This window comes from Rattus rattus, chromosome 13 (genome assembly GCF_011064425.1).
Source record: "Rattus rattus isolate New Zealand chromosome 13, Rrattus_CSIRO_v1, whole genome shotgun sequence".
Taxonomy (NCBI): Eukaryota; Metazoa; Chordata; class Mammalia; order Rodentia; family Muridae; genus Rattus; species Rattus rattus.
The window spans coordinates 65,231,059-65,246,354 of NC_046166.1; the positions used below are offsets into that span (position 1 = coordinate 65,231,059).

The following is a 15,296-nucleotide window of genomic DNA, read 5'->3' on the forward strand; positions in this document are numbered from 1 at the left end:
GTTTGGAGTAAGGAGGCCAGTCGGTCAACACTGCCGCTCAGTGAAGAGGAAGGACAAATGACCGCTGAGGGAAGATGCTGTCACGTGGTATGGCGGGCAATTCAACAAGCCTTAGACTGACCAAGAGAGATGAATTTTCACTCGCAATAGTGGACACATGGAGCCTGCAGGCCATGAGTCATCCAAACGACTAAGCACGGAACTGCAACGTCTACCTCACCGAGACACGACATCGAAAGGAGAGCGGGTGGGAGCCAGGCGGATATTGTTAATTATGGCCTGCTCTAACTGGGATTCTTGCTTTGTTTCCATTGACACATGCACATTAAAACCACTGCCACGCACTGCTCCCACTTTACTTTCTACTCGCTAGGAAATTGAATCAGCGCTTTAGAGGACTCTTTACCTCTCAGTTGGTCACACTGTGTGTCTCACGTTGAGGAGACGTCTGGGAGTCCAAATCGAGAGGTATCTGGTAGGAATGTCATCAGGAGACTCAAAGCCTTATGGTGATCAGCATCTCCTCAGGCAAAGAGAGTTCGTCGCATCTTCAGATGGGTGGGTACACTGATTCTCCTGGCAGAAACTTGAGAAATCAATGTCCCCTAAATATTTCAAATGTTCAGACACTCTCAGAAGGTGTATGTAAGCTTCATTGGGCTCTTTATAAGGTACCCACAGTTCCCCTGCCCATCAGCCATACATTAGAACCCTTCTAATTCCTAGTCCGTACCCTCATGTTACTAGAGTCAAAACTTTACGTCGTGATTCAGCCAATCACAGGAGGAGTTCCGGAGACTGGGTTTCAGACTCTGAGCCCTTCATCTGGAGTCTTACGTTAACACAAAATCAAGTTGGGTTAAATACTGGAAGATAAATCTCAACGTGTTAGACTAGAGGCAAACAGGAAAAGGTGTTTCCGCTTACAGAAAACAAAACGCATTGTCTTAAACTCAAAAGCACAAACAATACCAAAAAAAAAAAAAATAGAAAGTGGATGATTGCTGAGAGAGGAACGTTGTTTCTCTTTGGGGGATATACCATTAGTAGTTTGTCCTTAGCTCTATAGGTAACCCAACACCCATGTGTATATTCCTCTCAATGGGTTATTTTACAAATTTTTTAAATGCATGAATTTGGGATGAGCATGGAAAGGAGCATCCAAGGGACGTTAAAGAGAACAGGAGTGGATAGGTGAAAATACACAGCACACACGATGGACTTCTCAAAGATTTCAAATATTACTTTCAAGTGGGGGCGGGGAGGGGGCGGTAAACGGAATCTTCATGAACCGTTGGTGACTTACACAAACTGTAGCTACAGTTCTGAGTGGAATGCACTGCTGCCCTCTGCTGGCCAGGTTGGGTGTTAGCGTTCTGAGTTGAAGCCACCCTAGGATTACAAGTTTGCAAGAATGGAGCTGCTGGGACCCCTACTGGAAGAAAGTTATACAGCACCGTGCAGCACCAGTCTGAACGCACACAGAAACTGGCTTATTGCTGAGCCTTCTTTCCCCTGGAGTGGGAGGGGCCCTGATGTGGGAATTCTTGCCAGAATTACACCCAGACTGAGAACCATAACGGGTCTGGAAGGAGACACTGACTTGGAGTGTCCAGGATAAAGGCAAAATTTAACCGCAAAGCCATGTTGCCCACAAAATTGGAGACTCATCAGGGGACAGAGGGGTGCTTATTGGAACCTCACTCTGGATTGCAATATCATGCACAGCTATAGAGATGTGCATTCCTGGCCCATATAAACACAGCCACAGCAGGGCTTTGCGACACCACTGTGTGATTGGCATCTCGAGACCTGCATTCTAGACACGGTTGAAATGATACAGATCCACTACTTTCTGATTCTGCTGTTCAGCTACTCTTCCCCCAGATCACCCAGGTAAGCTCTCACAGAAGCTGAGGCATCTGTCAAAGCCAGGAGTGCAAGGGCCCGGGAGAACGACTGACAATTCTAGGAAAATGACTGACAGTCCTAGATATGAAGGAACATCAGGAGAGCACATCCTAGCTCCATGGCTTAAAGTGGCAACCCTCCGAATCTGTGAGCTGTCCCCAGAGACACATGGTAAGAGCCTGTCATCCATGGCTTACTTACCGGCAGATTCTGGAATCTTCCACTTCCCACTTCCCGAGTTTTATTTGCACATAAAGAACACACCTGTGCCGAAAGTGTTCCTAGCTCACAGGAAGGAAGGTCTTCTCACAGAAAGGCCACATTCATACCCAGTGAGATCTCTCTCTCTCTCTCTCTCTCTCTCTCTCTCTCTCTCTCTCTCTCTCTCTCTCTCTCTCTCTCACACACACACACACACACACACACACACACACACACACACATACTACAGCAGGCAAGGTGCCACTGCCCTTCCAAACCAAGTGAGTTAGGACCAGATACTCAATGTCCACCTAGACATAGAGGACACAAGGAACCTTTCCCATCTCTGGAATATCTGCCCGTATTCTGTTGGTTAAGATCTCTGCTGGCATCATAAGTCACGGGTGCTTGGACTGCCAAGCTCCCTCTCCCTAACTCTCTGAGTCCTGCTTGGGGCTGCCTGACAGCAGGCCCTGACCCAGGGTTCTGAAGATGAGAGATGAATCGAATCACATCCAAAAATACATTCTCACAGAATTGCAGAAGCCTCTGGACAAATAGCAGGAGGCCTGAGTGTCGAGGCCTTACTCTGGGCTGCAGCTCCTCCCTTATGGGTATCCATGAGCATAGAAGATCCTGTCCCATTAAATGAGGCCACACTCGGTCGGGCCTTGGGTTGTCACAGTCACCTGCACATCATGAAAGTCTCTCCTCCTTTCTGCCTCCTTTCTGCTCTAGACCCTGTGGGAACCATAAGGATCCACTACCTTCTCTTGCCAACGATCTTCCCCTGCCTCTTCTAATGGCAGGGAAGCCTCAGCACCAACTGGATACCCAGGAGCAGTGGGGATGCAGGATTTAAAGAGCGGTCCTGTGCCTGAGGGGTCAGCAGGAAGACTTACCCTGCTTTGGAGGCCTGAATGAGCAACCTTGAGAGTCTTACAAGTAGCCCTCTGGGAAACAAGGGTGCCCTTTGCAGTCACAGGCAGCTCCTAGCACCTTCTAGGACCCATTTTAGTCCTGAGCATAGACACATCCTGTGTGGAAGGACTTCTACCTGTCCTGAAGAAGGCTTCTCACACTGGGAAGCCCAGATTATTCTCCAGAGAGGCCACCAACAATCTAACCAGGCCATGTCAGCCTGGACCTGGGACTTACCAAGAGTGTGGGGAATCCTGAGACTGTGAAGAATCTCTCAACCCATCTACCTTATCCTTGTGAGATTTATCCTTGAAGGATAAGATACCAGCCTTTCTAGGCTAATGCCCTGTGGACCCTGCTGGACAAATCTAAGCCCATGTCAGGTGATCTTTCTGATGTTGCAGCTGCCTTTGAGTCAGCCCTGATCCTTGTAACACCTCCCCAGGGACATGGGTACAACCATTGCTTTTGTCTGCCATGTTATGTCTCCACAGAAAAAAAAAATCTGTCTCCCAACAGTCTTCCCTGAGCCAGGTCTAGGGACAAAGTGTCAACAGTCTAATGAAAGCCCCTCCCATCCCGCCATTGCATACTGGTGAAAGGTAGCACAATTGCCAAGGGAGGAAAGCAATTGGATAGGTGGCAAAAAGAAAGAAAAAGGCAGAGAGAAGGGAGACTGGTGGCACAGGGGCTATGGTCATGAGCCACACACCTTTGCCACACAAACAGAATAGAATCAGATAGAATATCCCTAGTTGTGTCTTCCAGCTGACCCTTCTGTGATCTCCGTTTATAGGGTCATGCCCCTCCACACTGGATACAGCACACAAGGCAGATCGGAGAGGCAGCCCATGTCCTGATTCTCCACCTTGCCTACATTGGACTGTTTTTAACATATGAAATATGGGATATATATTTATTTTTCAAACCATACACCTAGGAATTGGGGTGGAGAGGGCGGTGGGATGTTTTAAGGCTATATATGTTGAGAAATGTATTGAAATATTTACTGTTCCCCACCCATCACTAAGCATGAAGATCGTTTTTTGGTTTTTGGTTTTTCTTTTCCTAGTCCTAATTTCTGTGTTCTTATTCCTTGACAGGAATTCTACTGGGCAGCCTGTAGCCCCGATTTCTACTCAGTAATCTCCTGCCGCCTGCTCAGTGGTTATAAAACATTTTTCCGTTGGGCTTCGAGGATTCAGAACAATCTTTGTCCCTCACGTCCACAGACACAATCCAGCATAACCCCCGCATCATAACAAATGTCAGGGAGATACCTTCCCATCTCCCAGAAAGACTTTCCCTGGGCAGGTTTACTTCTGGCTTTGGGGGATCTGAATTAACCTTCAAGGATACCCGGGAGAAAGGCCCAAAAGCAAAGCAGTTATAAAAGTGAAAATGCCGTTTTAGGTGTTTCCCTTTCCCTTTTCTAGACACACAACTGAAAGATTTCAAAAGTCCCAATCAAATTCCTCCTCCCATCACACACACACACACACACACACACACACACACACACACACACACACACACACACCACTCTGACTAGTAATTCAGTGGACTTTGTTTTGAGCAAACCTGCTGACTATGACCACTGTAATCACCCAGTGATTAACCCATTTTGCTTCAGAACAAACCGTTAGGACGCTGGGGCAGCATGCAAATCTGGCACAGACCTCGAGACTGCCCCCTAAGAACCTGTGGGTTCCCCTGCCCCCTGTCCCCGCCCTCACCCACACCCTACTAGCAACTTGGTAACTGGCTGGGAAGAAAAGCCTCTTGTCTTGGGGCCCCAAGCCGGAAGCCTCCCCTACCCGATCCCGGGCAGGGGAAGGGGCGGGCACAGGCAGCAGCAGCTCGGAAGATGCACGCGGGGCTCCTGGGGCTCTCTGCCCTGCTGCAGGCGGCCGAGCAAAGCGCGCGTGAGTGCGGCGCAGCCCGCGAGTGCTCACCCCTCTAATACCCCACTCCACCCCAGTGTGCGGGGCACATCTGCTACCGCTGCATCCCTCTCCGCCTGCCTGCAGACTGGCAGCAGACACTGCGCGGGTGCACGCACAGTTGCTCCCCCTCCTAGCCTGCAGAGCACTCCCCGCGTGATCCCCTCACCATGCATGATTTCCTCCACCCAGTTAGACATCCCTCCATGCATGGATCCTCCCCATACTCCAATCCCCGAGTCCTGAATCCTTTCCCGCTCCTCCCGCTGGTGCTCTGCAAAGAGCTGCATGAGGAGTCTACTTGGGAGAGCCAGCACTTGGTGAGGCGCCCTGGCTCCCTGGACACCCGGGCTCCGGGCTGGGGTGGCATGCGATCCGAAAGCTGGGAGAGGTAGAGAGGTGGGATCCCAAAAGGCACTGGCTCCCCTTTCGGGGTTGTGAGACAGCGAAACGCTGGTTTGCTGGGGACACGGGTCCTGTGGGTGGCGGGAGGTGAAGCAAGATGGCCATAGTTTTCGCGCCTTTCGCGTTTGAACTTGTAACCCTTTCGGTGCTGGCATAGAGTGCCTCCGCCCACTTCCGGCATGGTCCTACGAGGCCCTGTCCCTGGGGAAACACCACCACCCTGATCCACCAAGGTTCCGAGTCCCTTCTTGGACATGGTCTCTCTGAAATTTACCTCTACAGCATAGTCCCTGCAGATTCCCGTCCCTGACATCCACTCAGAATTCCAAAGGGTGCTAGTTTAGACCCTGGAGAGGCTAGGATGCACACTGTTGCCCAAAGTGCCCTAGGCCCCCTAGCTTTCTAACAGGAAAAGGATGAATGGTTAGCGGGAAGCTTGTTAGTACACTGGACAGAACCTGGGACTGAGAAAGGAATCGTGGCCATTCTCTTCCCATAGCTGCTGGGTTCCCAGACATGCCTTGGAGCAATGGAGTTTGTGCCTTGCTGATCCGCATTCCTCGATAATACTAGAAGACTCAGGGCAAGGGTCGCTGTGCCCCTCAGTAATCAGTAATAATGCAGCTTCTTGCTGACATCCGAGGTTATACAGCTGCAGCCCGGCCTGTAAAGAGTTGGGACGGATGAACGTGAGTTCTAGACCCAACTAGGCTACAGAAAGAGTTTAAAGCTGGCAACCTAGCAGAATATTGTCTCAGAAAAAAAAAAAAATAAGGAAAGAAAGAAAGAAAGAAAGGAAGGAAGCAAGCAAGCCTGCCTCAGGGATAGCCCAGCGGTAGAGACTTTACCTAGCCTAGGAACAGCCCTAAGTTCAATTCCTAGAAACACAAAACAAAATTCAAAGTCAGCCTCGCACAGAGCTAGCTCTGACTAAAGTCCAGCACATGCAGCACTGGTTGGCTGTAATAGTGTGGTGTGAGGAAGACAAGGTTACTCCATGTTGTTGGGTCCCCCATCACTGGATCTCCCCCCACCAGGTGCTTGGCACACATCCGGTGTAACCCCACAGACAACCCCACACACATACCACTACCACTGTGCCTGTCTTATTGCTAGCAGGCCCTGTTGGCTCCTTGCTAATGGTAGGGATGCTGGTAATGGTATTGGTTATGTTGCTTTGGTACCTGGGTCATTTGGGGTTTGGTTTGGTTTGGTTTGGTTTGGTTTTAGTTAAATGAACGGTTGGACAGAACATACTTACGGTAGTTCCCGGTTCCCAGGGGTAAAAGGCAGGCGCACTGTGTAGGGCTGTATGGGAAGGCTGGGTTGATCAGGAGCCAGAACCTCTATTGGAGTTTCATCAGACAAGACAGACCGAGTATGGTGAACGGATTCGGAGGACTGTTTTTCTGTGGGTACTTTCTGCGAGCTCTGGGCTATAGGTAGGTCCCTAGTCACTTGGCCCCTGACCCTGGACAGGCTAAGGCAGAGAAGTACCATTTCCTAGGGTACATGGGTCTAAGACAGAAGCTCTGAATTAGCTAGAGTGCATATCCCTGGCATATTCTCGGAAGACCCCTATGCTGTCTGTGGCAGAAAGGTTTTCGGGGTGTGAGAGCGCCGTGACGACAGAAGACGAGTGTGTGTAAAGCATTGTCTAACTCTCATTTTAACACCCCTCATCTTGTCTTTACCCCAGGCCTCTGCTCCATAGTTTACTACTTTGCCACAGGTCGTCTCTTCTGGGGGTGGCTGGCCCTTTCTGTCCTCCTGCCTGGCTTCTTGGTCCAGGCCCTGAGCTTTCTGTGGTTTCAAGCAGATGGGCATCAGGGTCCCTGGTGGCTGGCAGTGCTGCATCTTCTGCAGCTCGGCGTCTGGAAGCGGTAAGAACACCCACCTCCCTCCATCTGATGCAGTGGGAGAAACCCCCCCCCATCCATACACACTCTGATCTTAAAGCAGTGGAAGTTCAGGGCCACAACCCTGTCTGGCATTGGCATCCTAAGGCATCTCTAACGTCAGGGGCTTCTCCTCGCTGCACCAGTGACTTTTAAATGCTTTTTCTTATCTTTAGCCAGCTTCTACATCACTGCTGTTTCCACTCTTTAACCAACCTCTGGATCCACATAAATCAGCTTGCTTAAGGTGCTCCATCGGACACCCACTACCTTAGTCCATGAAGGTGGCACAGGCTTAATTAACCACAAGCTAGACTTAAAGCCCACGTGATGGCATTTGCTCTATGCATCTGTGGCAGGAAGACGTGACCTGGGAGCCAGGGCCAGCATCTTTTTGGATTTTCTCTTATTTGTATAAAAGGTCGCCAGGTATGGACCTGGTGTAGGTGGCTTCCCTGTGGCCACAGGTGTCTCCAGAGGTGAAGGGTTATTGCCACCTGGAGATAGGAAGCTGTGCATTTACAGACCCAGTGCATTTCCACTCCCAGCTGCCCCGTAACCCTGGAGAGTCAAGAGGGCTTTTATAAAGTGGGGAGAAAGAAAGAACCAGGCAGGTGAAGCCTGTGACTCAAGTGCTTTCTAAATCACAGATGATCAAAGTTTGAAGGGCATGCAAGGAGCCATTGCCAAGTGCTGCTGTCTGTCTGTCCTGGGAGCTTCTGTCTTCTCTCTGCACCCAGGTTAGACTTGGGTCAGAGTAGAAAGTGCTTCTAGAGAGACTTCAAGAGACTACCTCTTCTTCGTGTTCCCCTCCAGCAGACCCTTGTCACATAGAGGCATCAAAAACACATGTGTCTTACCGCAGTTTAGCCCAAGCTGGGCCTTCCTGTCTGAGCTCTGTGCTCTCCTGAAACAAGAGGGCTGTCATTGCCAGAGGGAGAAGTTGTCTCATTGACTGCAGCTTTCTTGGAGCATGACCGACCTACTCTCTACTCCCTCCTTGCCTAGCCTTATATAAGGACAGAGGGCTCACTGATAGGCAATTAGCTCTATGTGGTGAGACCTCAAAGACAACGGCGTATCAAACTAGTGAAACAGCTTCAACGTAAACAAGCATGAGATAGCTCAAAAGCAGAATTCAAAGTAACCTTTAGAAGAAGCATCCCTAATTATTTGCAGGAAAATCTTCCTTCTGGGGCTTCGTAGAGACCCCGGGGACCTTATAAACCCTCAGGGAGGTGGTGCCAGAAGCTGGTCGGATTATGGTATTTGACAGTGAATCCCCTGGGCTCTCAATATCAAAGTAACGGTGATTAAACATTCAGGTGATTAAAACCTAATGTATACAGCCTGGTGTAGTCACACAGCCTCTAATGCCAGCCCTTGAGATAAAAAGCCAGGCAGATCTCTGTGAGGCAGAGGCCAGCCTGTGCTACATGGTTAGCTCCAAGCCATTCAGGACTACACAATGAGACATACATGTATCAAAATTATTGTTATTATTATTATTATTAACATATGTGCTAATCTATTATTTAATATAATATGTATATTTATTTTATAATATTTTATTTCCTTAGTATGTAATAATATATTGTATAATATAATAAATTGATGTGATGAATATATTAATTTATTATTTAATTGATAATGATGATAATAATAATATGGGAACTTGAGCGGATGGCTCAGGAATGGCTCAACAAAGTCCTGTGAAGCTCCCAGAACCCACATAAGATGGCTTATGACTGCCTCTAACTTCAGGGGATCTGGTGCCCTCTTTTGGCTTCCACAGGGAGAGAGAGAGAGAGAGAGAGAGAGAGAGAGAGAGAGAGAGAGAGAGAGAGAGAAATCTGAACTTTAAAATTAATGTATAATTTTTAAAAGAGAGAATTGAGGGAAAGTGAATATAGATTTCTAGGAAGAGGTAAAGCAACACATCTGGAGATAAAGCCAGATGCTCAGGTCTTAGAACTGGACCAGAGAATTGGCTCTCAACTCCCGGGCAGCCAGAAGCATATCAGACACCCCTCCACAGTGTTCGTAGACTGCAGATGAGCCCAACTACAGTCTACCTCCTCAGCAGAAAGCACTGAAAGCTGAAGGTGGTGAATCCCTTTCGCTCTCTGACAGTAGCTCTCACAAGCAAAACCAGGAGCTGAGCCAAGCCTGCAGATCACCTTTGGTTTGGTTTCCTCGCAGTTTGTCAAAAGCACCTGTAGGGGGAGTCAGAGCAGCTGTGTTTGTCCAACCTCGAACTTTCTAAAAATGAAACCCATTAACTGGCTCCATAATGAAATGCAGGCGAATGAACTGGCAACAGGAAAATCAATAAAACGCAAACCCCTTGAGGTGAAACCTCTTATAAAAAAATGCAAGGGCTGAAGACATAAATAGATTCTGGTTTTAATTCCAAACAACGCAAACTACAGTGTTAAGTCTACTGTTCAAGAGAACCTGGTGGTAGTTACAGCTCATTTTGCACAGTGGAGGCCATTTCTTTCGTCTGGACCTTTTGTTTCCACTCTAACACTGCAGGTACTTGTGCCTCTTTCTTTTTAAAAAGCCTGCATATCTATTTAGAAGTTTAGCCTGAGAGGAGGGGAGACTACCTAGATACTCTCCTACTCAGCATGCATCTCAGCGTGCTTTAGTGAAGAGAAAGTTGAGACAAACTTTTAAGGGCATAGAAGACCAGCTTGACACATAGGTGCCGGTTCGTTTTAACGAAGGTAAAAGCAGTTGCCTGGTGGGTAGTGGGAGACAGTCAAAAGCTGTCCTCTGACTGCCATTGCACAGTACCCACATATGAGTTCGAGTGCACGAACACATATACGAACGCATGCACACACGCACGCATGCACGCACGCACACACACACTAAATAATCAATTAAGTACAGTTGTACCCAAACCTTGCACTGCCGACTGTCTCAGTTCTAACGTCACATTAATGGTAATGTTAAAACGTCTAACATTAACGTTAAAAAACATGAATCACTTATTCCTTAAGCTGTGAGCCCAGGATAGACTATTCCAGTCATGGTGGGCGTGGCTGACTTTTTTCTTATTCTGTTAAAAGCTGAGAAACTTAATTCCAAAGACCTGCCAGGTCTGGTGATTGCACTTCCGGGCTTCCGCGTAGATGTGTGTTGTTTTTCCTGCGACGAGGACTCTTGGCCGTCGGGCAACAGGGCTCGCATGGAGTATCTTGCGTGTGTCCTGACGAGCTGCAGACATGCGCAGTTAAGAGACTAACTTGGGAACAGCGGAAAGCTGCAGTATCGGGCCTTATAAGGATGGTACCAGGAGGGGTTGGGGATTTAGCTCAGTGGTAGAGCGCTTGTCTAGCAAGAGCAAGGCCCTAGGTTCGGTCCCCAGCTCCGAAAAAAAAAAAAGAAAAAAAAAAAAAAAAAGGACGGCACGAGGAATAGTTGGCAAGCAAGTCAGAAACCCAGGACCATTGGAAAGAGATGGGGGCCCGAGGCACAGCATCCAGAAGAGAAATCTGGGCGCCTTTCAGGACCTCAAAAACAAGCTCCTACAGCTGCCATCTCATTCCAACTCCCCAAGGGAGCTTCCCTACGCCTCAGCCTGAATTCCTATTTCCTTGTCTGACCACAGCATTGCAACATCCCTCGAATGTCTCATACCCAGCCCGTGGACCCCAGTCCAACTCCACTATCCTATCCCACAAATCTCTCCTATCTCCTCTCCCAACTCAGTCTCGCATCCACAGCTCTCCTGTCCTCTCCGGGAAGCCCTCACTGACCACTTTGGCCTCTCCAATGAGGAATTCGCTACACACACGTGTTCACCTGATTCCCACTCAAGTGGTTCCCAGATGGAACTACTCCACCTCTTTGCTGTAGAGCACAGTCCCAGGGTGGACGTTGGTAGATGAAGGTAAAACCTTACCCCTGTTGGCCCTTGAAGTCCGCAGTGACCCCACGGGCAGCTGTAATTCAGGTTCTTGTGAAGAGTGGCCCACGCCACTTCCTAGTTGACTTGCGCAAGATGAGACTATCAAAACAAAGTGCCGGGCTGGGAATTTAGCTCAGTGGTAGAGCGCTTGCCTAGCAAGCGCAAGGCCCTGGGTTCGGTCCCCAGCTCCGAAAAAAAAAAAGTGCCTACTGTGTGCTCGTGGAAACAAAGACAAGGGCATGTTCTGGCTTCTTTCTGAGTTTTGATTCTTATTGCAAACTGAGAAGGTCACCTAGTCATACCAAAGCTGATGTGACCCTGTGGCCCTACCCAGCCCAGTCCTACAGGCTTCTGGTCCCTGCTTTCTAGCTGTCCCTCTCACAACCCAGCCTCTTGCACTGACTGTGCCCCTGCCTTGAGTCTGCCCTTGACTTTTCATACTCCATGCTTTTTCAAACTTACTGCCCTTACCACCAACCACTTTTCAGTGACTTTGTTTTCCTCGGGGTGGCTAGTTGCTAAAATTCTGCCTTGAGCACCCCCCCCATATCTCTATACACTCTACCTTCTCTAGCCACTTCCTATCCACCTGACCATGCCATTTGCAAGGTGAGGCCTAATTTACAACTGTTTGCCTCTGTCCATGCGTCCTAATTTATAACCAAAAGCCCCAGATCCTTCCAAGGTGTGAAGGAAGGCTCCATAGCTCCTTACATTCCTCACTTCTGAAAACAAAACTTGTATTCTCCCCTGTCAATCAAGCAGCTGCTGGCAGGCGTCTTTCTGTTACATGTTAGCATCGCAGCTTCCAAGAGCTTAAGCTTGAAGTTTCAGAGCCACCTGTGAGCCCCTCTCCACCTTGCCCAGCCAAGTCCTGCTCTGCATACTCCAGCATTCCTTGCATTCACTCCTTCTGTTCTATACCCAACCCTTCTATCCTGCCCAAACCTTCAGTACTTACTGCTTAAGTATAGTAAAGTAAGAAAGTACAGCTTTCTTCCATATGTCCATGTCTGCTGTGCATGCATATATATATATATATATATATATATATATATTACACACTGCATGTGCACACAGACCTAACTTTCATGGGCTGACACTGAGAATTTTGGTGTGCTTCAATAGGATCATATCAGCCCCTACTTTCCTCCATCTTGTCCCACCCATCTGGGTCTCTTGCCATTCTCCAGTGAGGATCCTAGACCCATTTTCCCCAGTTGCTCTTAGAGGGTTCCAGGCTCAGGGTACTGGGAGTTCTACACTCCAAGGAGGAAAGTGAGGGCTCGCTCTGTGCTCTAAAGAAATGATTACCCACACTACAGTGTCCTGAAGCAGATCTCTATTGAAGGGGTTCATTCCCCTCCCCCAAAGACCTGGAGTAAGAACACTTATCAAGATTTCCTGCAAGTTTCATCAGGCCCAGCCTAGGTTCCTTAGCCCTGCAGTAACTTCAGCCTCCCCACCCCTGGCCCTTCCAACCTTGGGGAAAACGGACTACAGTGGCACCCTGCTGAACACTCGAAGTTTGAACCGAAATATGCAGCTTGGACTCAGAGCTTAGCAACAGCCTAACTGGTGGCCCCAAAGGACACCAGAGATGCAGAGGACACTCATTAGGATGCCTCATATACCCATGTAAAAGGTTGGTGTGGAAGCCAGAGTAGCCAGCTTCACGGTCCTGGTCGTAATGCCTTTGCTCTCTGTAGGCACTGGGACTCTGTGGCAATGGCCCTGTGGAAGGGAAAGGAGGCTCCCAGCTGGGGACAGCTGCACCTGCAGGAGGCTGACCTGTCAGCCCTGCGGCTCCTGGAGGCTCTACTGCAGACAGGGCCCCACCTGCTGCTTCAGGTGTACGTGTTCCTGGCCTCTGACTTCACAGACGTCGTGCCAGGTGGGTGCCTTTCACCATGGTGTCATAGCATCTGCTTTCAGTGACAGGAACATGTCAGGGACACGTGCCTGACCTTGTAGGACCTGGTGTCCTCTCAAGATTTCTCCTATTTGGGAGATTTAGGGAAACCCCAGTTGTCACTGACCCGAATGACGGTTGTAGATGGCTTTCGCCGGGAGCATGAGTTCAGAGAGAGCTGGTTTCTCGGGGGGAGTATCTAAAGTTAATCCATAAGAAACATTTGGCAGAGGGGAGATAACCTTGAAAACTACCCTAGGGAAGGAGACCTCATGTCCATCTCTCCCGGGTCTATCGTGTTGCAGCAGAACTAACACCTGAAAGCCCCACAGAAAGCAAAGCTTAGTCCTCTGCAGATATGTTCCCAGCTCCCATTCCAGCCTGGATTCCTCATTACTTCCTCCCGCTCCTCCCCCACTCCTCTCTCCTGCCCCTGCCCACCTTCCTCCCCTCCTCCCCTCTTCCCTCTGTTTTATTGTTTTTGTTGGTTTGGTTTGATTTTTGAGACAGGGTCACTCTGTGCAACAGCCCTGGCTGTCTCAGAACTCGTTTTGTAGACCAGGCTGGCCTTTGAACGCATAAAGATCCTCCTGCCTCTGCCTCCTGAGTGCTGAGATTGAAGGTGTGCAATGCCACGCCCAGTTCCTCTTCCCTCTAAGCACCCAAACTTACACCAGAAGAGCTAAGGGTTTAGATGTGGTTTTGTAACCTACCAACCTCTCATCAAACTCCTTCATGTGGGGAATACATACTTATAACAAACTGTGTCTGAGGTCCTGTAGGACACATATCCATTTAATCATAGCATAGACCGTAGCCCTTGGAAGCTCAGAGGCTGGGATATTTTTAAAGAGCATCCAGAGGAAGAGCATCTAAGGTAGTAGGGCATCATTTCCGGCCTCCCTCATTGCCATGGAAATGTCTGTTTGTACACCGTTGTTAAGTTACCCACCATCAAGGGAATTGGTCCATAGTACATCACCCTTGGGCTAGTTTTTGATAAGAAGTTGGATGGTCTCGGAAAGGGATTGGAGGGGCTGGGGGGGATGCACCTGTGTGTATGCTTCAGAACCTGTAGGGAGCTCTGTCTGTTTAATCCTCCAGGAATCAGCGCCCTGCTTTCCTGGTCTTCACTGTCCTGGGCTCTCGTGTCATACAACCGTTTCCTGGGCATCATGAAGCCAGGCCACCGTACCATGCTGTGGGCTGCTCTCTTGTGCCAGCAGCTCTGGAGGATGGGCATGCTGGGTGCTCGCGTGCTGACCCTGGTTCTGTTCTGCAGAGTTTACCGTGTTTGGGTTTTGGTGGTCGGAGGTAAGTGGGGCTTCCGGCCTGTTCATAAAGCCCTAACAGTAACCGTTCATGATCCTTGGTCCCAGATCTGTGGCTAGCTGGGTTTGACAGAGAGTCTTACAGAGATGGTAGAAAACCAGGTGTCTGTGTTCCCAGGAGAGCTCAGCAGGCAGGACGCACGGATGTAGCTGCTCTCTTCAGTACAGTAGCCTGGACTCACCTTTGCAATGGCAGTTCCGAGAAAGAGGAAATAGAAATGTCCAGCCCTCTTAAACCTAGAACGTCCACAGCACGGCTTGTGCAGTGCTCTGTCAGACTAACAGCTCTTGGCAGCCCTGACCCACAAACACAGAGGTCCAGAGCCTAGTTCCCACGCGTTAGCATCCAACACGAGGGACTGTAGTGAATGCTGACTCTTCGGACATACTGCCACAGAAATGCCAGCTAAAACTGGAACTACAATCCTCAGGAGACTATCGCAGATCGCAAGCCTTTCCTGAAGAAGGCCGTGGCTCACATAGGAGGGGGTGTGGATCTCACTGCCCTGGCTGCACAGGACAGAGGTCCAGGTTCCAGCCAATCCTGGGCAAAACCGTGGAGCATATCTGATGCTGCTCAGAACCTCCATAAGCGCCCCATTTGCTCTGGTTATTGAACACCGTCTTTGTTTCACACAGGAAGGCTCTACCGAACCCCAGCCTTCTCAGAGCCAGGAGCACAGATATGAATGTGATGGCCGAGAGTCTGTCTGGCCCTTCAGACTCCTGAATGGGGCCTGTGTGTCCTTGCCAAGGACAGCAGTGTCCTCTGGTCATCACTGAATGCACTCTGCAAGAAGGAACAGTGTACTCTTGTTTTAAAAGAACCAAGAACATTGAGAAATAGCTGGC

At 49.3% G+C, this 15,296-nt stretch overlaps 1 protein-coding gene across 1 annotated transcript in view; it reads left to right on the forward strand.

Moving 5' to 3' along the window:
• Positions 1-4,869: 4,869 nt before the first annotated feature.
• Positions 4,870-15,296, forward strand: part of Xkr5 (XK related 5) — a 17,826-nt gene continuing 7,399 nt past the window's right edge. Inside the window, exons 1-4 of the mRNA XM_032919341.1 lie at positions 4,870-4,958; positions 7,081-7,264; positions 12,911-13,095; positions 14,218-14,427. Coding sequence (XP_032775232.1) covers positions 4,901-4,958; positions 7,081-7,264; positions 12,911-13,095; positions 14,218-14,427 — 637 coding nt within the window. The 5' untranslated portion in view covers positions 4,870-4,900. The remainder of the gene's footprint in view (positions 4,959-7,080; positions 7,265-12,910; positions 13,096-14,217; positions 14,428-15,296) is intronic.